The sequence below is a fragment of the Vombatus ursinus genome, unplaced genomic scaffold, assembly GCF_900497805.2.
Source record: "Vombatus ursinus unplaced genomic scaffold, bare-nosed wombat genome assembly UNPS02014778.1, whole genome shotgun sequence".
Lineage (NCBI taxonomy): Eukaryota > Metazoa > Chordata > Mammalia > Diprotodontia > Vombatidae > Vombatus > Vombatus ursinus.
Genome location: NW_020954556.1, coordinates 59,129,486 through 59,151,197, shown reverse-complemented (window position 1 = coordinate 59,151,197; position 21,712 = coordinate 59,129,486). Strand labels below are relative to the sequence as shown.

General features: G+C 39.2%; 1 protein-coding gene across 2 annotated transcripts in view; it reads right to left on the bottom strand.

Annotated features, from left to right (window-relative positions):
• Positions 1–21,712, bottom strand: part of PRKD3 (protein kinase D3) — a 96,689-nt gene that overhangs the window by 7,869 nt on the left and 67,108 nt on the right. For both annotated transcript variants that reach the window (XM_027865122.1, XM_027865121.1), the window contains exons 11-14: positions 18,168–18,444; positions 16,033–16,085; positions 14,621–14,693; positions 11,771–11,877 (exon numbers count right to left, since the gene is read on the bottom strand). In XM_027865122.1, coding sequence (XP_027720923.1) covers positions 11,771–11,877; positions 14,621–14,693; positions 16,033–16,085; positions 18,168–18,444 — 510 coding nt within the window. The remainder of the gene's footprint in view (positions 1–11,770; positions 11,878–14,620; positions 14,694–16,032; positions 16,086–18,167; positions 18,445–21,712) is intronic.

Here is a 21,712-nt window from a genome sequence, read left to right as displayed (position 1 = left end):
GTCTATCTATCCACATATAATTTTTGCAATGTGTTTGACATTGTGTCACACAAGTAAAATTGTTATTTAGGTAAAAATGACATAGGAAAAAAATAAAATTAACAAACAACAGAATAAAAGCAAACCAAATGAAGCAAATGCAGAAATGATGCCAAGATGATGTATTTCTCCAAAGTACAGTCTGATGAGCCAATTGCTTGTAAACCATTGGAAGGATGTATGTACGTCTGGTGGGAGGTGACCCCAAAGTTATTTGAATATACAAGTGGAACAACGCTAGATGGACATTCTTGTGGAATGAGATTATCTAGTGTCAACCCAGTTTTGTAAAAGTCAAGTCAGTGGTTGCAAAGGCCAGCAACTCCAACAGTGATTTCCTGCTCAAATGGTAATAAACATAGAATTCAGGATGGGCTACTGGGAGGTTGGGTCCAATACTCTGACTTTATGGATGAGGAAACTGAGGCACTGAAGGGATAGAAAGTAATAGTCTTTTCAATTGTTCCTTATTCTCAGAAAGGTGTAAGTGGTAGTAGTGGCTTCTATCAGAAGAAATAGTAAAACTAAGGCTATGCAGATTCTAGGACATTAGAGGAGTGAGTCACTCTGGATAACCAGGTCTTCTAGATACCTCAGGGTTAACCCTTTAAGTGCTGCAACGTTAACTTTTTATGTAGTTTATATCCTATTATGTCAAATGGACATTTCCTATTTTGTGCTTTCAATTAGCAGTGGGCCCAAAAGATCCTTTGAGTATTTTACTGATTCCCACTCATACAAAACATGGTCTAAAATTCCAAGAGGTGAGTTGATCTGTCTCTTACTGAGCCATCAGCATTTTCCTGTGGTTGTCCTCTTCAAGTGATGTAAAGCTGTCCATTTTTATCCATTTTATCCTTTATCTTTTAGTATAGTTTTTTTCTCTATCCTTCTATCTATTGCCTTTCACTGGAAGAAGACCTTGGTTAGGATAAGCCTAGCTTCCTGTACACAACCAGAGGATAGGGACCGGGCCTACAATGCCACTAGTTTAGAGAACTCCCTGATGAGAGTGCTCCCTCTACCGATTCAAGTCTGCACCTTCTCTGCAAATGGGTGCCTTAGAGAGTTGTCAAGGTCACTGAGAAGTGAACTGACCTGCCCAGGGTCTCTTAGACGGTATGTGTCAGAAGCAAGCTTTAGACAAGGTTTTCTTGTCTTTGAGATCAACTCTCCATCCACTACGCCATGGTACCTATACAGCAGGTGCTTTCTAAATATTTGTTGCAATGAGTTGTCCTGCTTTGTCTATACCTTCCCTTCTCCCATTAGCAGCTGCCACTCATGGAGGTGAGTCTCTGGAGGAAGCTGGGGAAAGTAGGGTACAATTCATGTAATAATCTGAAGGCTGTTTCTGCAGCCACAAGTTGATGAAAGAAACCATGGTGCCATTCAAAGACTCGAGCTAAGTAATGTCTTTGACTATAAGCATCCCATTTCCGGCTTGAGATTTTGCACAGGGATTTAGCACAAGATCTTTCTTGGAGGCTGATTGCTTTGTGAATGGATTGTCTGTTGGTCTAATCAGTATTTCTTTTTCCTACAGGAACTGACTGACCTCTGATAGGCTTCTGGCCTCTGGTTCCATATAAACAAGTCTCTTGCCTCTGGTCCTCCGAACTACACACAAAATTGTATTTCAATCTCATACACTCTACAGATGGATCAGAATAGTACACAGTATACAGCAGAAGTGTCAAACATTCCCTGCCACACTCCTGAGTGTGGCCTGAACCCAATTAAAATGAAATATTCTAGCTAATGTCTCTATGACTTGCTGCCTTCTTTATTATTTTTGTCTGCTCCTAGTCATCGTTCCTGTTGCCCAAATTGTTTCTCCTGCCTGAAATTCCTCCTTTTTTTTTCCTTTCACATATCCAAATCCTACCACCCTTTCAAGGCCCAGTTCCAAACCCAAACCCTCCATATAACTTTTCCTGACCACCTCCCACCATCAGTACAAGTGAAATGTCAGTTGGACATGCATAGGGTTAAAAATTGTCAGTTTTTCCAAAGCATAACAATGCCATAGGCCAAATTAGTAAGACTGTATTATATCTAAAGTATTCAAATAATTACTGATTGCAGTGATGATATATCAAAGTCTGCACTTCTTGCCCAATGTCAAAATAAACATCACATCATGCAATCTGAATGTATAGGCAGGCAACAGACCCAAAGCACGCAAAATTAATTATATTTTTCAGGTCTTTATGACAACAAATATTTACCCTTAAAATAGCAAAAACTTGGTTTTATTTTACAGAACAGTAGTTGATTCATTCTTATTGGATTTCAAAGAATTCTTTAAAGACTCCTCACAGTAGGTACTCTGTAAATGTTTGCTGCTTGTAATGAAAATCAGTGACCTGTGGATGGCCACTGGCTCTAAGACACAGAGACTTTCAGGGAAGGCACATAAATGATAACACCATACTTCCTGCAGAATCCTCAGAAACATTCATGGCTACTTATACGTAAAGAAGAAGAGAATCTTTGTTCAATTTACTAAAAATAAATTATGAATTGTTCAACTGAATTTGTTAACCATTAATAATAGGGAGCAGGGTAAGTTGGGCAGAAATTCTTCCCCATTCCGTTTGAGGATTTCCTGTACAGATTTAAGTGAGCTTTGTCTTTGTTCCTATCCTGCTAAAATGGAATAGAAAGTATTTAAAGTATCCATATTATATTTAAGATCAAATAGGTAATTGATATATTCTTAACTAATTACTTTTTCTTAAGGAAGTTACAGTTCAAAAATAAAATATTTTAGAAAAGATATAAAGTAAGCACAATTTCACAATGGTTCTATCAAACATTTTTATGCTTCATGCATGTAATGATGTAATCACCACTTCATCAACTCAAATATTTTTACTGTAAACAATTACATAAGTTCCCCCAAACAATGATTACTACTGATACAACCCATTCAAAAGACAAGTCTTTCAGAGGAGCAGCACAGTAATTTATTGCATCAAGGATTCCAATCATCAATTTAGAGCGGGAATTTTTAACATGGGGTCCATAGGCTCCAAATGGATCTATGATATACTTTTAAGGGGTCTATGAACTTGTATGAGGAAAAAGGTTATATTTTTATTTTCATTAACCTTTAGTTTCCTTTGCAATCCTATTTTATTTTATGCAGATAAAAACATTATTTTAAGAAGGGGTCCATAGGTTTTACAAGATTGCTAAAGGAGTTCACTGGGGCAAATCTCTGAACAGCGTAACTTATTAACAGGGGCATGCTGCCTGCCAAAAAATGGGTCAATGAATTGGCTCCATTAATACCAAAGACCCAGACACACAGCTCCCTTTTTACAGGTTTTGGGGAGTACGGAAGAAAACACAAAACAGGATAGATGATGTCATGAGATTGAGCACAAATTGACTGGTTACAAAGCTGAGATGCAGAGAACAACATGATTGGTTGGAAGTTTGGTAATCAGAACAAGCAACAACCACCCTTCTCTCATCAGATTAAGAAGTGCTCATTGTTTGAGTCTAGGTGAGAAATAGCATCCCAGACTTTTGGACAGCAAGCCACACATCCTTTAAGGATAGCTTGGTGAAATAAAGATATTAGGCCCAATCTCCTCACACAATCCCCAAGGTCAGTTAAATTTCTTAAGGCAAGACGAATTGGATTTTTTTTTATCTGATAATTTTTATTTATTTTTTTTTGTTTTCAACATTTACTTCCACAAGATTTTGAGTTCCAAATTTTCACCCCATCTCACCCCTCCCCCACCCCAAGATGGCATGCATTCTGAATACCCCTTCCGCTAGTCTGCCTTCCCTTCTATCTCTCCCCCCACTTCTCTTATCCCCTTCCCCTTCCATTTTCCTGTAGGGCAAGATGGATTTCTGTACCCCATTTCCTGTATTTCTTATTTCCCAGTTGCATGTGAAAACATTTTTTTTAAACGTGCTTTTAAAACTTTGGGTTCCAAATTTTCTCCCTTCCTCCTTCCCCACCTACCCTCATTGATAAGGCAAGCAACTAAATGTAGTTATGCAAAACACTTCCATAGTAGACATGCTGTGAAAAACTATTTCCCTTAATCCTATCCCACCCCTCCATTTATTCTATTCTTTCTTTTGACCCTGACCCTCCTCAGAAGTACTTGCTTCTGATTACCCCCTTTTCCAATCTGCCCCCCTCTCTATCATCCCCCTACTCTCTTGTCCCCCCCCCATTTTCCTGTAGGGTAAGCCAGATTTCCATACCCAATTGAGTGTGTATGTTATTCCCTCCTTAAGCCAAATCCTATGAGAATAAGATTCACTCATTCCCTCTCACCTTCCCCTGTTTCCCCTCCACTGTAAGAGCCTTCTCTTTTCTGTTTTTTTTTTGAGATAATTTACCCCGTTCTTCTCTCCCTTTCTCCTTCTCCTAGAATAATCCTCTCACCCCTTAATTTTATTCTCCAGATATGACCCCTTCATTTTCAACTCACCCTGTGTCCTCTATCTATCTATCTATCTAACTATCTATATCTATATATATGTACATATAATTTTTTCCCTCCAACTACCCTAACACTGACAAAGGTCTCATGAGTTACAAATACCATCTTTCCATGCAGGAATGTAAACAGTTCAACCTTAATAAGTCTCTTATGATTTTCTCTTTCCTGTTTACCTCTTCATGTTCCATTCGAGTCTTGTATTGGAAAGTCAAATTTTCTATTCAGCTCTGGTCTTTTCCTCAAGAATACTTGAAAGTCTTCTATTTCACTGAATGACCATTTTTTCCCCTGCATAATTTCTTGAAAGATGATGTCTAGGCTTTTTTTTTTTATCATGGCTTTCAGATAGTCCAATAATTTTTAAATTCTCTCTCCTGGATCTATTTTCCAGGTCAGTTGTTTTTCCAATGAGATATTTCACATTGTTTTCTAATTTTTCATTCTTTTGGATTTGTTTTACAGTGTCTTTGATTTCTCATCAAGTCACTAGCTTCCAATTGCATAAAATAAAATAGGATTGCAAAGGAAACTAAAGATTTTCTTACAAAACTCTCAGTTTTCCTCTACTTCTCTTACTTGCTTCTCAAAATCCCTTTTGAGCTCTTCCAAGGCCTGGGACTGATTCATATTCTTCTTGGAGGCTTTGGATGTAGGAGCTTTGGCTTCGTTGTCTTTTTCTGGTTGTATGTTTTGATCTTCTTTGCCACCAAAGTAAGATAATATAGTCTGACTCTTTTTTCGCTGCTTACTCATGATCCCGCTCTATTACTTGAGTTTTAAACTCTTTGTTAAGGTAAAAGTCTGCTTTCAATGTGGAGAATGTACTGTCCCAAGCTTCGGGGGTTTGTCCAGCTGTTTTCAGAGATACTTCCAGGGACTTGAAAATTTTCAGTTCTTCCAAGGTGCTATGATAAGGGGCAAGGTGTTTTCTCTCCACTGCCATAAGAAGCTTCACCACACAGCATTCCTCCTTGCCCCAGGACCGCCCCTCAGAACTGTGACCCAGATCCAAGCACAGGCAAAGCAAGAGATTCCTGCCTCAGCACTGGCAAAGAGATCCCTGCAATCCCCCTCTGATCAGCCAATTGATTCCCCCTGTCTGTGGGCCAGAAGCTCAGGGAACAGCCATGGCCCCCGGGGGTGGCTGAGACCTAGCTCCTTCTCTCACCACAATCAGACTTTTCCCACTGACCTTCTAAGTTGTCTCTGGCGTTTGTGGGTTCAGAACTCTGGAAATTGCCACAGCTGCCCGTGATTCAGTCCTCTGAGCCCTGCTCCAGGGTCGCTGCAGCCTGCACGTTCACGCCAAACTGTGCTCCTCTCCCTGCCCGGTGCAATATACCTTTCTGATTAACCATCCAGGCTGTCTTTGGGTGGAAATTTGTTTCACTCTGTCTTTTTGTGGGTTCTGCTGCTTTAGAATTTGTTTAGAGCCATTTTTTATAGGTATCTGGAGGGGTTCGGGGGGAGAGCTCCAGCAAATCACTGCTTTCCCTCTGCCATCTTGGCTCCGCCCCCAAGAAATGGATTTTTAAATGTAACCCATTACAAGCCAGAAGAATCACTCAACCAAGTTCAGAGACAAAGAACTATGACTTAAGCAGTTACAGGACAAAATCAATTACTTGCAAATAGGATCGATAAGAAAATGATGCAGGATCAATCTTAATTTTCTCACCATGAAACAAAAACAGTTAAGAACCTCTGGTTTTTTAGGCAACGTCTTTCCTTCTCTCATCCTTATTGATTATTCTCAGTGTGGTGTGGTAGACAAAGCCTTGTACTTGGGAGTCAGAAGACCTGGATTCAAGTCCCATGTTAGATACTGAATAGCTATTGGCTGGACAAGTCACTTAACCCATCTTAGCTTCAATTTCCTCATCTGTAAAATGGAGGGCTGGCCTCCATGGCCTCCAGAGTCCTTTCTCATCTCTACATCTATTATCCTATCACCTTGGTATTGTCCACTCCTCACTCACACAATCAACTGCCAAATCTTCCCATGGTGTGTCCCTTTCTCTCCTCTCACAGGGCCACCACTCTAGTTTAGGTCTTCATCACTTCTTGCCCAGGCTACAGCAAAAGCCTCCTAATTGATCTCCCTACCTCCTAACTTTCTAGTTTGCCATCCATAGAGCTGCCAAGGACTTTCTTAAAACATAGGTCTCCCGCCCATGTAACTCCAGTGGCTTCCTATTATGTCTAGGATCTCTGTAGCATTTAAAACTTATGACCACCTGAGGGCAGTTAGGTGGCGCAGTGAATAGAGCTCTGGCCTAGGAGTCAGGGGGACCTGAGTTCAAATCCAGCCTCAGATATTTAACACTTATGAGCTGTGTGACCTTGGGCAAGTTACTTAACCCTCATCGCCTCACCAAAAAGCAAAAAAACAGAAAACAAAAAAACCACAAACAAAACTTATCACCACCTGACTGCTTCCTACCTTTCCAGTTTTCTTCCTTCCATCCACACAATCTACATCTAAGTGAGCTAGCTGACTTTCTGCTCTTTACACACAATACTCCACCACTCATCTCTGCACCTTTTGCACTGGTTGTCCAGAATGCTTAAAATGCACTTCTCTTCACTCCCTCTTGGAATTCCTGGATTCCTTCAAAATTGCTCAAGAACCAACTTCTGCAAGAGGCCTTTCCTTTGTACTCCCAGCTATTAGTGCATTTCCGACTCCCACATCCTACCACCATCATGATTACCTTGTATGTGCCTCATCTGGAATACTGTATTACTAAGTATGAGGCATCGCAATTTAAGAAGGATGCTGACAAGCTGGAAAGTGTTCAGAGAAGGGCAGCTAGGACAGTGAAGAGCCTTGATACTGTGCTATATAAAAGACCGATGGAAGGATCTGGGGATGTTTACTCTCATTGGTAATTGGGAACAAATGAGATAAATAAGTCTTTGGGTACTAGACGGGCTATCACATGGAAGAGGAATTAGACTTCTGTTTGGCCTCAGGGAAAGAGCCAGGTAAAAGTGGCAAAGGGGCCAATTTAGGCCTGGTATCAAGAAAAGCTTCCTCACTGCTAGAGCAGTCCAAAAGCAGAATGGGCTGCTTTTTGAGGCAGACAGTGGATGACCACTTGTCAGATGTGCTATAGCAAGAATTTCCTTCTTATATAAGTTGTACTAGATGGCCACTGGGCTCTCTTTCCAACTCTCAAATTTTCTGCTTTGTATGTGTTTTGTATATATTCATATATGTGTTGCCCTGGAATTAGAATGTGAGCTCCTGGAGTGCAGGGACTGTTTTGCTTTTGTCTTTGAACTCTCAGGGACCAGTCATGTCCTACAGATAGTAACTGTTTAATAACTGCTTGAATAAAAAGAAGAATCAAAGAAGTTACAGGACAACTATTCACAGCAGGTGGAGTGATAACAGACAAGTAGTTACCACACAAGAAAACTGGCCCTTGGCCTAGAAAAGAGAGCAAAAATGGCAAACAGGGAACTAAGAAAAATAGAGAGATGGTAAGAAAGCACCTAATTGCCCTTGATGAATACAATTTACCAGTACCAGATAGTCCTGAAGGAACCGGCAGATACAATTATTTAAGCACTGTCACGATCTTTGGAAAACTAAAGGGTACGGGAGAAGTGCCACAGAGAAGGCAAAAACATCCTGATTTTCAGAAAAGGTTAAAGAATGGCATCTTAATAGTCTAAGGTAGTGAGGTTGATTTCAAGCAAAATGCACGTTCAGTAATCATTCCTTCAATGGTAAGTCTATATAGAAAAGGGAGTAATAACAAAGAGCATGGCTTCATCAGGAACAGGTCAAAGCCCCATGTCCTTCTTTCACAAGATTATTAAATTGTTAGATCAGGGAAAAGTTCTCAGTACAGTGTACCTAGAGTTAACAAAGCATTAAAAGTCTTTCATACAGTTTGTGTGGAAAAGATGAATCAACAGGGACTAGACAACAGTATAATTGTGTGGATGTGAAATTAGTTGAATGGCTTTACTGAGAAGGTAGTCAATAATGGTTCTACCAACTTGGATGGCAGCATCAGTACATACAATAACCCTTGTTGAATGAAAACTTTTATTGCTTGTGAAGATTTGACTGGTTCCTCCCAGACCCTCCATTTTAAGGAAAGCACTCAGACCAGGGTCACCTTCCATGTCTTCGTTCTTCTCTAGGTTCTACTCCTGACTCTCCAAACTTTCTCTCTCATGCCTTGGCAAGCACCTTCTCCTATATTCTCTGACCCCCTTACCCTGCTCCTGTTTTTCAGATCTCTTTTATACGTCTCTTTCCCAATTAGAATGTAACCTCCTTAAGGGGACTGTCTTTCCTTTTGCTAGTATTTGGACCCTCAATGCTTCCTTAGCACAGTGCCTGGCACACGATAAGTATTAAATAAATGCTTGTTGACTTGACAAGCTGAAGAAAAGAGTAGATGACTATTCATGTGAAAAAGATCTAGGGGTTTTAGTGGACTCACAGTTCAACAGAAGCCAGTTGTGTGAAATGGCAGCCAAAAAACTAGCACGCTTTCAGGATGCACTGAGAGATCTCTCTTCCCAGAAACCCTGCACTTTGCCTTGGGGGATTTGACATCTTAAGTTGTCTGTTCAGTCTTGTCACCATATTTAGAGGAAGGGCACTGAAATGCTAGAGAATGTCTAGATAAGGCCCACAAGGATGGTCAAGAAGCTCAAGTTCCTGCCATGTGAGGACTGACTGAAAGAACTGGAGGTGCTTAGCAAAAAGAATAGAAGACAATGAATGGACATAATAGGTACCTTCAGGAATCTGAAGAGCTGTCACATGGGAGGATAAGATTTTCTTTTTACTTGTCCCCAGTGAACAAAACCAGGAGCCATACGGAGAAGATGCAGCGACAAATTTAGGTTTGATGTAAAGAAAAACTTCCTAAAAATAAGAGCAATCCAAAAGTTGATTGGACTGCTTCATGAGGTAATTAGCTCCCCACCTCTGGAGATCCTCAAGCAAAGGCTAGATAACTACTTGTCAGGTACTTTGTAGAGGGGATTTCTATTTAGGAATTCTAGTAGATGGCTTAGGAGGTCTCTTCCAATTCTGAGATTCTATGATTCTTTTCTTTAATTGTTTCTAGATTATGAGAACCTTGGAGGAATTATTCTAAATTTAGAACAGCTAAAAATCCCACAGAGCTAATACTTACTGAATCAATTACTTCATGATGAGAGACTCTGAAGTTATGGTTGAGGCTACTATTTAAATGTTTAAAGACTGCCTCCAGGGTTCGAGGCATACAGGACAAGTCTTTTTAAATTTTAATCTATGAGATGCCATTCTTTAGTTTCACTTAATTGAGGCATTTAGAGTACTGCTTAAAACAGAAAACACATTGTCACAGCTACCAGAATGAAAAACATTTTGCATCTCATGACATAATCAACATCATTTTTCTCAGCAAAGTTATAGAAACCTACTTCTTATAAATATTCCCACCCAATACTTTAATGGCCCCTTGTGTGTTTATTTCCTGACCTAAATGACTCCAGGACTTGCTATATATTTTGATAGCGCCTCAAGAATCAAGGTCCTAAAACATAACCCTACCAAACCAGAGTTCTCATTTTTGTTTCCAGTCTGCAGACATACTATCTAGTAGCTTGAATATAGGTAACTGTGGTCTTTCAGTAATATTTAAAAATCCTTTTAACAGCTGAATTCTGGAATAGGCATCAAAGAAGACCATAGTCAGAATGTAATCACATTAGACTATAGTTAGAATGTATCAAGATTTATAGGTATGCATAAATCTTTCAAATATAGCCTCACGAATCTAAAATAAAACTAAAATAGTCTGAATTCAGAAAAATGACAAACAATACTTTTGATTCTTTAGTAGTCTAAGTTATCTGCTTTACACTACGCTATAACAACACAATAATTGCTTCTGAGAAATGTTAAAATTATGAAATAAACAAGAAAAACTAGAAGTCATACGCAAGGAAAAACAAGGAAACATCCCTGAGACTCAAGTGGGGATGAGAGGGGAATTGGGATCTTGAAGGAAATGCTTTATTCAGAAGGAGCAGGTACAGGAAGGAAACAGGATAGAGGAGTGAACTGCAAACTCAGGAATGGTCAACAATGTGATATAGAAGCAAAGGAAATCTGATTTCATGTTAGGCTGTTCAAAAGAGTCATCACTTCTAGGAAAAAGGACATGATAGTTCTGTCCTGGCTAAAGCTCCTGTAGAGAGCTCCGTTCAGCTCTAGGTCTCATATTTTGGGAAGCCGCTGATAAGCTGGAGAGCACAACCAGAACAGTGAAAGGACGAGATTTTGTGCCATAGGAGAAGAGGCTGAAGAAATGGCTACTGAACCTATGGAAGAGAGGGCATAGAAGGGACATGATTGCTTTCTTCAAATATAGAAAGGGCTGTTACCTGAAAAAAAAAGAATTAAGTTTATTCTACTTGGTGCCAGGCAGCAGAACTAGGAGCAGGGGGTAGAAATTGCAAACTGAGGATTGAATTAAGGGGGCAGCTAGGCAGGCGCAGTGGATAGAGCATCGGCCCTTAAATCAAGAGGATCTGAGTTCAAATCTGACCTCAGACACGTAACACTCACTAGCTGTGTGACTCTGGGCAAGTCACTTAACCTCAATCGCCTCACCAAAAATAAATGAATGAATGAATGAATGAATAAATGAATGAATGAAAGAAAGAAAGAAAGAAAGAATTAAGGAAAAATCTTCCTAACAACTAAAACCAATCCCAAAATAGAATGACCCATGCTGGTGAATCAAGGTTTCCCCTTTAGTTGAGCTATTCCAATAAAAGTTGGATGGTCAGCTGTCTGGTATATAGTAGAGGGAATTTCTTTTTCAGGAATATGATGGCTACATGATCACTGACATCCTTCTTAACCTGGACATTCTGGGATTAATGTGAAATAATCTCCATGAAATACCCAGTACAGAGAAGATAGTACCAAATACCCTGATTATCCAGAGTTATGACTTAAAGAAAACATGTTACTATTTGTTAGTATTCGATACCTGAATGCAACATAGTAGATAGCTTTCCTTACTTATTATCCTGCAATTCTAGGTTTAAATTAAATCTTTATACATTTTTAATGTAATTTTGAAAACTAAGACTAAATTACAGCTCCAGAAAATAACTTTACCATACACTTAATGACTAGGTGACAGTAAGAGAAAGTAAATGTTAGTTTTGCCAACAAATACAATACTTTAAAAAATCAGTAAGTATTGCTATTTTACCTGCAGAATGGCCACTTCATTACGAAGCTGGCTTTCCTGTTTTGTGGGGAATCTCATCTTATCAATCACTTTAATAGCCACATCCCGTCCAGTCTTTCTATGTTTTCCTGGAGAAAAAGAAGTGAAATTAGTAATACAGCTAAAATGGGAGCTCTCACAAATATAAAACACTATAATGGAAAATTGTCCACCAGTTGAAATAAGCAAACTTATTTGAAATGTACTAAATTTGTTGGTGCATTTCCTTTCTTCCTAATATTTCTGTTAATTCACCTCCATAATTAATCCCACACTAATTCTGAGGAGGAAAAAGCTGATATTTTCCCCTCTGTACTTATTTACATCTAAAAGGTTATTTGAGAGACTCAACTGGGACATTTAAGGAGGCAAAAATGACTTTGTTTGCTGAAAGTAAGAGGAAGAGTGCATAAAGACGTAGTAACAGCAGCTTATGTGCTCTGATCAAGCCTTTGATGTTTATCGAGGGAAGAAAACTGGGCTCCTGATTTCATTTTATTCCAATTTCACCCTTCTCAGCAGAGTAGCTGAGAACATTACTCCCTCCAGGTCCCTGTATTCTTGGTAAAATACTTGGCAAAATACTACAACCCCATCTAGTTTAAGAAAACATCATTACAAATTATGATGACCAAAAAATGCCTCTCCCAATGGCCACCCTTATGGCAATGAGCCTTTGATCCAAAGATGCTCTTCCAATGGCAGATATTGAGCCTGCAAGTCTTCTGAGATTGGCAGAGATGACCAAAGATGGCGCTCCACTGGCACAGCCCTCAAGAACCCAACACAAAGATGGGCTGACGTTAGGGATAGAATGAGAATTGATACAGCATTTTAATGTTTGCGAAGGACTTGATGTGCTACCTTATTTGATCCTCAAAGTAACTCTGGGAGGTGGAAGCAATCATCTACACTTTACAGATGAGGTAACTGAGGTTAAGGGGAGTTAAATAACTTGCCTGGGGTTCAAATAATTACGAAGTGTCTGAGGCAAGATTCAAACTCAGGTCTTCCTACCTCCAAGTCCAAAACTGTACTGTCCACTGTAGCTGCTGCCATGCCACAAGAAAGCACAACAGGAGGACTTTCATAGAGATTTGATAAAATAAAAATTTCAAATGGGAAGAAATTATGCAAACAAGGTAATCATCTAATATTCAGAGCATTCCATGCTCCCCAATACTATATATTTTTGTGATAGATGATCTTTCTCTAACTTTTTTTCTTAATTGAAAACACACAAAATCACAAAAATGAGCTTTAGACATGATTGGAACATTTTTTTCACATACTTAAGGGCACCAATTTCTCATGAAATGTGAAGAGATTTGCAAGTACCCATATCAGTGAGATCACCAATTCATCAAAGCTTTAGAATGCTTCAACACAGACAATTTTCAAACAGAAAGTTGTAATGAATAGTATGCAATTATTTATGAGGCAAACATGGTATTGATGCAAATAACTCAATCTAAATAACAAGCCTTAATTTCTCTCCTGAGCTTAATTTCAGATCATGAGCATTAGATGTTTCAGATGAGATATCCCACAGGCATATAAGACTCAACATGTCTAAACATTACATCATCGTTTTTTTGTTTTTGCTTTTTTTACAAAATCTAGCCCTCTTCCAAATTTCCCTATTTTCAAAGACAAGACAATCCTCCCACTCACCCAGGTTTATAACCAAAGCATTGTGCTTGACTCCTCACTCTCCCTCCCCTTACATATCCAGTCAACTGCCAAATCTTGTCATTTACACCCCTAAAACAGATTTCACATCCATCCCCTTCTCTCTACTCACACAGCCACCATCACCTCAAGCCCTCATCGCCTCACACCTGAACCACTACAAAATTCTAATTAGTCTCTCTAACTCAAGTCTATGCCAATCCATCCTACAAAAAGCTGTCAAAATGACCTTCCTAAAATGCAGGTCTGATCATGTTACTCTAATACTGGATAAACTCCAGTGGCTCCACATTCAAAGATAAGTTCTTGTTAATGTCTTAAAACCTGTCACAAGCTAGTTTCAACCTACTTCTCCAACATTACACATTACTCTCTTTCCCATGCTCTGTGATGCAGTCAAACTGGCTTTCTTACTGCTCCCACGCATGAAATTCCATCTTCCACTTCCAAGACTTTGTAGTGGCTTTCCTTCATGCCAGGAAGAAATTTCCTTCTGACCTTCTCCTCTTAGAATCTCTTGTTTTCAAAAATCTGCATAAGTCCCACCTTCTAGATGACAGTGTAAGCATATACTCGAGAGGTCAATGACAAAAAGAAGGGCTGCATAAACTTTTTTCATGGCATTTTTTGTAGCAGCAAAGAACTGGACACAAAGTAGATATTTATCAGCTGTGGAATGTGTACCAAATTGTGGTACATAAAATATTACTATGCGTTAATAAAAATTATGATGAATAAGGAAAAGCATGGAAAGACTTATTATACATGAACAGAGGCAAAGTGAAGTAAGCAGAACCAGGAAAACAATATACACAATAATTGCCACAAGGTAAATGGAAAGAATAACAAACCAACAAAAACTGAACACTGAAAAACTTCAATGACCATGCTTGGCCCCAAAGAAGAGATATGAGAAGACATTTTCCCCTGAACACTCTAAATAACAACAGACTTTTTCAATACGTCGGCTAGTTCTGTTTAACTTTTTTTCTCCTTTATCTTTTATTCTTTATTACAAGAAATAGCTCTCTGTGTAGAGTGGGGTGAAAAGGATGCAGTGGGAAATGCTGGTGATATAAAAACAAAAGGCATCAATAAAAATCTACTAAAAAAAACTAACGTTCATTTGTAATGGCTTACCTCCATATACAATACCAAACTGTCCTGAACCCAAGACCTCATCAGCAAAGATCTGATATACAGAACTGATATCCTATTTTAGGAAAAATAAGAAAGAAATAATTTAATATTTATATTTAAATATAATTTAAATTAATAACTTAGTATTTAATAAAAAGATATCTCCAGTAACTTTCCATTATTAAAAAAAAATGCTAGTTTTCACTTTAAAAAAATCCTACAGAAAAAGTAAAATGTATCTTTCAAAATGTAGGCTTTCTTTACTATGTCTCTGAAAAGTTAATGCCCAATTATTATGCTTTAAATCTTAATTTGGGACCACATTGTGAAAGGACAGTACACTGTTTTACGAGAACCTGACTAAAACTGGCTTGTTTCTTTAAATATCCTATATATCACAAAATTTGGGAGTAAGATTAAAAGTAAATTATTATTAATAGAAAGATAAGAATATTTTGCCCTATATCACTATTAAAAAGGTTTCATGTCTCATTCTAAAGAAATTTCCCCCCATACCCTCCTCCTATGACTTAATGGAAATCCCCCAAGTTTCATATTTAACAAATTTAAGCTGACAGTGTGAGGGTACAATGCACAATGCCCTAAATAAGAAGCATTCCTTCTCCCATCTCTTATAAATTGTATCACTCTTCCCAGATATTTCTTCATTCACCATTTATCACCAGCTGCTCTGCTTAGTTTTGACTACATCATCATCACCCACCCCACACCCACCTCCATAAATTCATCACCAGGAAACTCCTCATCATGGAGAATGCTCCAGCTTTGGCACTCACCCCTCAGCAGTACTCTCAGCTGCTTCTGCCCCTCTGACTGGAGGACTGAAGGGCAGAGCAAATATCTACTCCCAAAGCTTCCCTTTACAGAGGATTCAGAATCCTCACCATCACTCTACCACCAGCTTCTCTCCACCACCACCATCACCAACAACCACCAATCTCCTCCATCACCACCAACCTCCATCATTATTATTATCATCATCATCATCATCATCTCATCACCTCCCCCCACCCCCCACTGCCTTCCGCTTCCTTCTTCTCATTTGTATCCATAGAGTTTAGTACCAGTATTCCTGGCACAGAGTTGGCACTTAACAAATGTTTATTGTATTGTGTTGTACTCTACAGCATTTATCATTGACCAATTGTTAGGACTGATTTATACTGCATACTGCCTTTCATTTTAACTATATGGATATATATACCTCCCCTGCTAGGTCATAAGCTACCAGAAGGGACAGAACATGTTTTATATACCTTTTTAATCTCCCACAGGGCCTAGTACAGTGCATTGTATACTGGATAAAGGTGCTGAAATGAATGTTTATCCTTAGTAAATCTTATCATATACTAATCAGCTAAATTGTACATTTTGTTAGGACTATTACTTACCACATTCTCCTGGACCTGGCAGTTAGAAACAGAGATGCTAACAGACAACTCGTCTGTAAAATGTGAAAATAATAAATTAGTGGAAAGAACAAGAAAATGTTGATATTCTACTTAACTGAACAATGGTCTGGTATGATTTTTAATGTTGCATCCAAAGCAAAAAGATAGATCTAAGTTTACAAAATGAACTGTTTTCCAGACTTAATGTGTAGACAACAGATAAGTACAAGGAAACACGGAGGAAAAGAGGAAAGCACATGGATCAAAAGCAGAAAAAACAATTGTTATTTTTATAGCCCTAGAAACCTATAAAACTTCATCAAAAAGAGGCGCACAGGTTCATAGATTCAGAGCTTTAAGAAGTTATTTAGTCCAACCTCCTATTTTACAGATGAAAAAACTGAGGCCCATAACAGTGAAGTAACATCCTCGAGGTCACACAAGCATTAAGAAACAAGAACCAGATCTAAACCCTGGCCCTGGCCTCTCTGCCATGCTGCTTTCTTAATAAAGGGTAGGTGTAAGATAATATGCAAAAAAAGGACAAACAATAAAAAGTATCACAATAACTCTCTGAAAGTAACTTCTAAATAGCAAATATAATTCATGAAATTTTTAATGATCTTAACATTCATTTTAAGATTAAGCAAAGAGTCTTCCAGTCTAGGCTAACAACTTTTCAAATCTTCCATTGACACTGTACATGTCTTGCATGTATAGTTATTTACATCCTGTCTTACTCATTAGGATATGAGCTCCTTGAGGACAAGGACAGTATTTTTGCCTTTCTTTGGGTACCCAGGACTTAGCACATTGCCTATCACACAGTGGTATGCTAAAACAAGAAAGGGTACAATGCTGCTCCAAGCTAATCTTCCTCAAACACTACTTCTGTTATTACCTGCTCAGAAAGGCAGTGGTTTCCAAACGTCTCCACAAAGAAATCTAGAGGTCCTTAGATGACCTTTTAAGGTCCTTTATCTCTCTGCCCCTCCCTCCCTGGCCAACCTCATTTCCTACAGCTCCTCAGATAACATCTGTGTAGCCAAGTTGACCTTTACGCTGCCTACCTATCATCACCTCTCCCACTGCCCCTACTTATGCCCCTCTCTCTCCTGCAACAGAGCTACCCATTGTCTTCATATATCCAAAGGCCTCTCAGGTTCTACTCCCTTCAAGCTCAGGTTCAAGCCCCACTTCCTCCATCAACCATTTCCTGACTATTCAAGCCTATACTGCTCTTCCCCTCCTTTGAATTCAGTACTTATTTGCACCACTGGATTTAGCAACTAACCTTATACTGCCTCATGCTATTTAACTCATTTATATGTGTATGTTATGTCTTCTCCAATTAGAGTACAAGCTTTCTGAGGGCAGGGAGGGGTTCTTCTAAGGATACTGGCACAATGGTGACAGATGAAACACCAAATACTTGTTCAAATGAAATAATTATAATGGAAGCTCTTTTACAACTTTTAACTATTCTGTCAAGTTCAATAAACCAATTAAGGTATTTACCCTCAAAGTTTATAAAGTCACAAGATACTCAGAAAATGGATGTTGTGTCATGAGTCTCACTATGACTACTATTCAATTTTAAATGTTAACTTAAGCTTTTACAAAATTAATGGTATTAATATGACAAATTTCCTTTCTATCGACCATCACTGTGTGCTAGCCAATGTGCTAAGTCCTCAAGGAGCTCAGAGCCTAATGGGTGAGTCAGGATGTAAATAATTATACATGCAAGACATACACAGTGTAAATGGAAGGTAATTTCAGAGGGAATGTACTAGCATCAAAGGGGTATTAGAAAACGCCCCCTGTAGAAAGTGAGATGAGAACCTACTTTTTACATTTCTTTAGGAAATAAAGGATTAATAAATTATGTTATTAATGCTTAACAAAGAGAACTTATTCTTTACCTCTATAATTTAATTCCCTATAACTGGTTTAGACCAGCACATAGTTCAACCATGAGCCAAAAATAAAAGGTATTTCTCTAACAAGAGCAACAAAATGGTCTAAGAGTTACCTGCTACAAGGGGTTATAATGGAAAACAATATTTTAATGAAGTAATGGCACGGTAATGTGCTATATTACTAAAATGATGCTGAACTACTTGACTGCTTACTGTGATCTTTTCCTTGGCCCGGAGAAGTACAAACACTCGCTTGAGGGGTGACTGGCATGAGAGCCTGACGAATGGCCTTTTCCCAGCTCTGGGCTACATCGAGCCCCACTCCCGTAGCCGCCAGGACCGGACTGTGACAGCTGCCTCCATTGTTCTCACCCACAAAGTAGACCATCGTATCAGTGATGATCTCAAAACAGTGTGGGTTACTACCATGAGAAATGTGAGAGAGATCTTGTGGAGGAGACACGCGGAGAATTTCTGAAAGTGGGATTTCCTGAAATAAAAAAGAAAGCATTGAAAAATGTGAATAAAGCTTTGTTCAAATACACAAAGTAACTTGAGATCTCAATTCCTACCAGACAAGAAAAGTAAGAAGGGGCACAGTGCGTGCAGGAGGGAGTACATGGCCAAGAACCAGCCTTAGGTTTACTGACTCTTGCTTTTAGAAGCCTGAGCAAGCTAGCAGCATCAACAGAGGCATGACAGAGAGCAGGAGACACAGGGTCCAGGCCTCAGATTAGGATTGAGCCTGGCAAAGAGAATACTTCCTTATCCTGGAGGTTGCCCACACCTCATTCAGGGGGCAAGGAGATGAAGTGGGCTTTGTTGTTGCTACAAGCATTTGCTCTTATCAACTGTCACCAAATCATGGGGCTGTGGATTGGGCCTGTGATGTCGCTGACACAGGGAACTGCCAGGTGACAAAACACCATCCACCAATGAAGACAAGTGCCTTCTCTGCAGCTTACTGCCCTAGAGAATGGTCTGGAGCACTTGGAGGTTGTGACCCCGCCCAAGATCAAATGGCCAGGATCCACCAAAGGTGGAACCTGAACCTAGCTCTTCCTGGTCTTGAGGCCAGTTGCCCCTCCACCAAATCACATTAAGGAATATTTTTACTGAGGTTCTACTATATACAAAGTATCATAAAGCAAAGAGGAGTCAAGTGACTAAAGTAGAAGATAGGATGTGGGAAAGTGGTCCTTGTATAAGTCATTCATCTTTCTGTTACTGCCCATAACTCTTTAAAGCAGAGAAATCCAGAGATATCATTACTCCTGAGATGTAAATGAGGGCCAAAGACAATGGCTTAATAACACCCCATTCCTTGGCTATCCTCATCTTCCCTGCTATGCCATTCATCAATATTGCTCAGCAACTGTCGGGCTGAAACACGTGCATCAGGGGGTCTAGGCATAGTGGAAGACAAGCCAGGATCTGTCATCAGAGTAGATGGTAACTATCAGGATGCAAGATGCTCAAGCCAGCCTTTGGAGTGAGTACATCTGGACAGGGTGGCAACAGTGAATGGTGCAGCAGATTTGAAGTCGTGATGACAGGGGTTCAATGCCACCTCAGAATTTACTCTGTGACCCTTGGCAAGTCAATCTCTCAAAGCCTCAGTTTCCTCCACTACTTCTATCACTTCCAGCCCTAAATCAATAATGACAAAAAGAAGGGACTTTGTTTCAGGAAGAATGTGGGGTTATGACAAGTACTCCACAATTTCCCAAAGATAGCACACCCTTATCTCCTCCAGTTTCATCAGTTCTGCGCCAATTGCACTCTCCATCCACAGGTTCAATCCAAGTAAAGTAAAAAGCATAGAGCCTGGCTCAAAGCAGGCTTTGAATAAATACCTGTTAATTGACTTTACCTCACATGTTCCAATCTCTTTCCACTGGACAACTCAATGTGCTTCTACTCAACTGAAAATAATAGTCTGGACAACAGGCATTCTTTTATCCACTTGATTTCTCTGGTGTGGACAGTTAGGCTAAACTCTTTTGAGTGACTCTGGATCTCATTTAGGAGGGTCTGCAATGTTTTTGGGGCACAATGCAATTGGCTCAATATTGTGGGCAAGCAGAAGTATTTGGAGAACACCATCTATAGGGAATCTCTCTTCCATATGAACTATGTGTTAGACTTCATCCAAGATGGATATAAAGAGCTTTTTCCCTAGTGTTTTTCCTATCCTACTATTAGCAATCAGAAAGTCACTAAACAAAACTGTTTTTTCATCACCGCAAGAATCATCAATGATTCTGATATACAAGAGGTACTTCGTTGGACAAAAGTCATTAAAGCATCATTTTGCTCCACCAAATCAAATGCTTTTCGTATAGTCAATAAACAATAAATCAATGTATCTTATATTCTGTATAACTTCAGTTAACAAGAAAAAAATAGTCTGCTACAGAATATCATTTGTGAAACCCTACCTATTCCCTTCTCCTACCTTCAAAGATATCCACACTGTGTATGTAGATTATGTTCATAAAAATTCTATAAAGATGAATGGATCCAAAGTTAGAAACATTTTCTAGGTCACATTTTTTTGGGGGAGGAGGGGTAATAGTACGATTTTTTTTCCAAATGCTTAGTAATCCAGAGTTGAGACCTTAATATCTTCAAGATTATGCTGCCTCCAGCACAGGCCTTCTCTGTGCATATGAGGTAACTGGTTTAGTGCAGCTGCTGCTCTGCCCCTCTTTTATTTTTTCTTATGCTATTTCAATGAGAGACCAAGTGTCATACTGGAGGATAGTGCTGGGATGCACGCACTGGACAAGGCACAAGAGTTTCAGTTTCCTCACCTATAAAATGGGATAATAATACTAGCACTTGTCTCCCAGGGTTATTGTGAGGCTCAGGTGAGATAAACGCTTCTCAATCTTACAGTTCCAAGTAAACATGAGCTGTCATTTGCCCCTACAGGGCTTCTCAAGGACTGGGGTGGTGGCTCCACTAACCCCTATGGAGAAGAGTCTATCATGGAAATCTTTTATATATTTTTTTCCATTTTTCATCTATTTGTGCTCTTTCCAGTTTCATCCTTAAATCCCCTTGAGATTTAATTTCACTGAATTCCCTTCCGTAAATTCCATTTTCTCTCCTCAGCTTATACATGTTTTATGACGTGATCCTGCTTATAATTTTTACAATTCTTCTCTGGAAGGTTTTACAAACTTATGTTCTAGACCTTGACTCCCACAGCTCTTAGCTTGGCAAGGAGACCATGTATCTGCTGGCTAAAGTAGCTCCTAGGCTCTTTTGGTTTTCATCTTTTAGTCATGATGATATATTTACATCAGCTAAATTTCCTTAGGAGGTGGTAAGAGTCTGTGTCATTGTCTGATTTTACATACATATATATGTATATGAATGTATGTATGTGTGTATGTGTGTGTGTACATATATATATATATATATATATATAGGGGGGGTATGTGTGTGTGTTTCTTACTGTTGAAGAATGTTTTTTGCTATTTTCCCCTATGCCCACCTTTCTATGAAGGTCACAGAATATTAAATATACAGTGATGTAAGAGTGTTACCAAATCTTTTTAGAGAATTTCCCTTGAGGCAGCTAGGAAGTGTGGTGGATAGAGCACAGGCCCTGGAGTCAGAAGGACCTGAGTTCAAATCAGGCCTCAGACACTTGACATTAGCTGTGTGACCCTAGGCCAGTCACTTAACCCCAAATTGCCACACACACACACACACACACACACACACACACACACACACACACACAC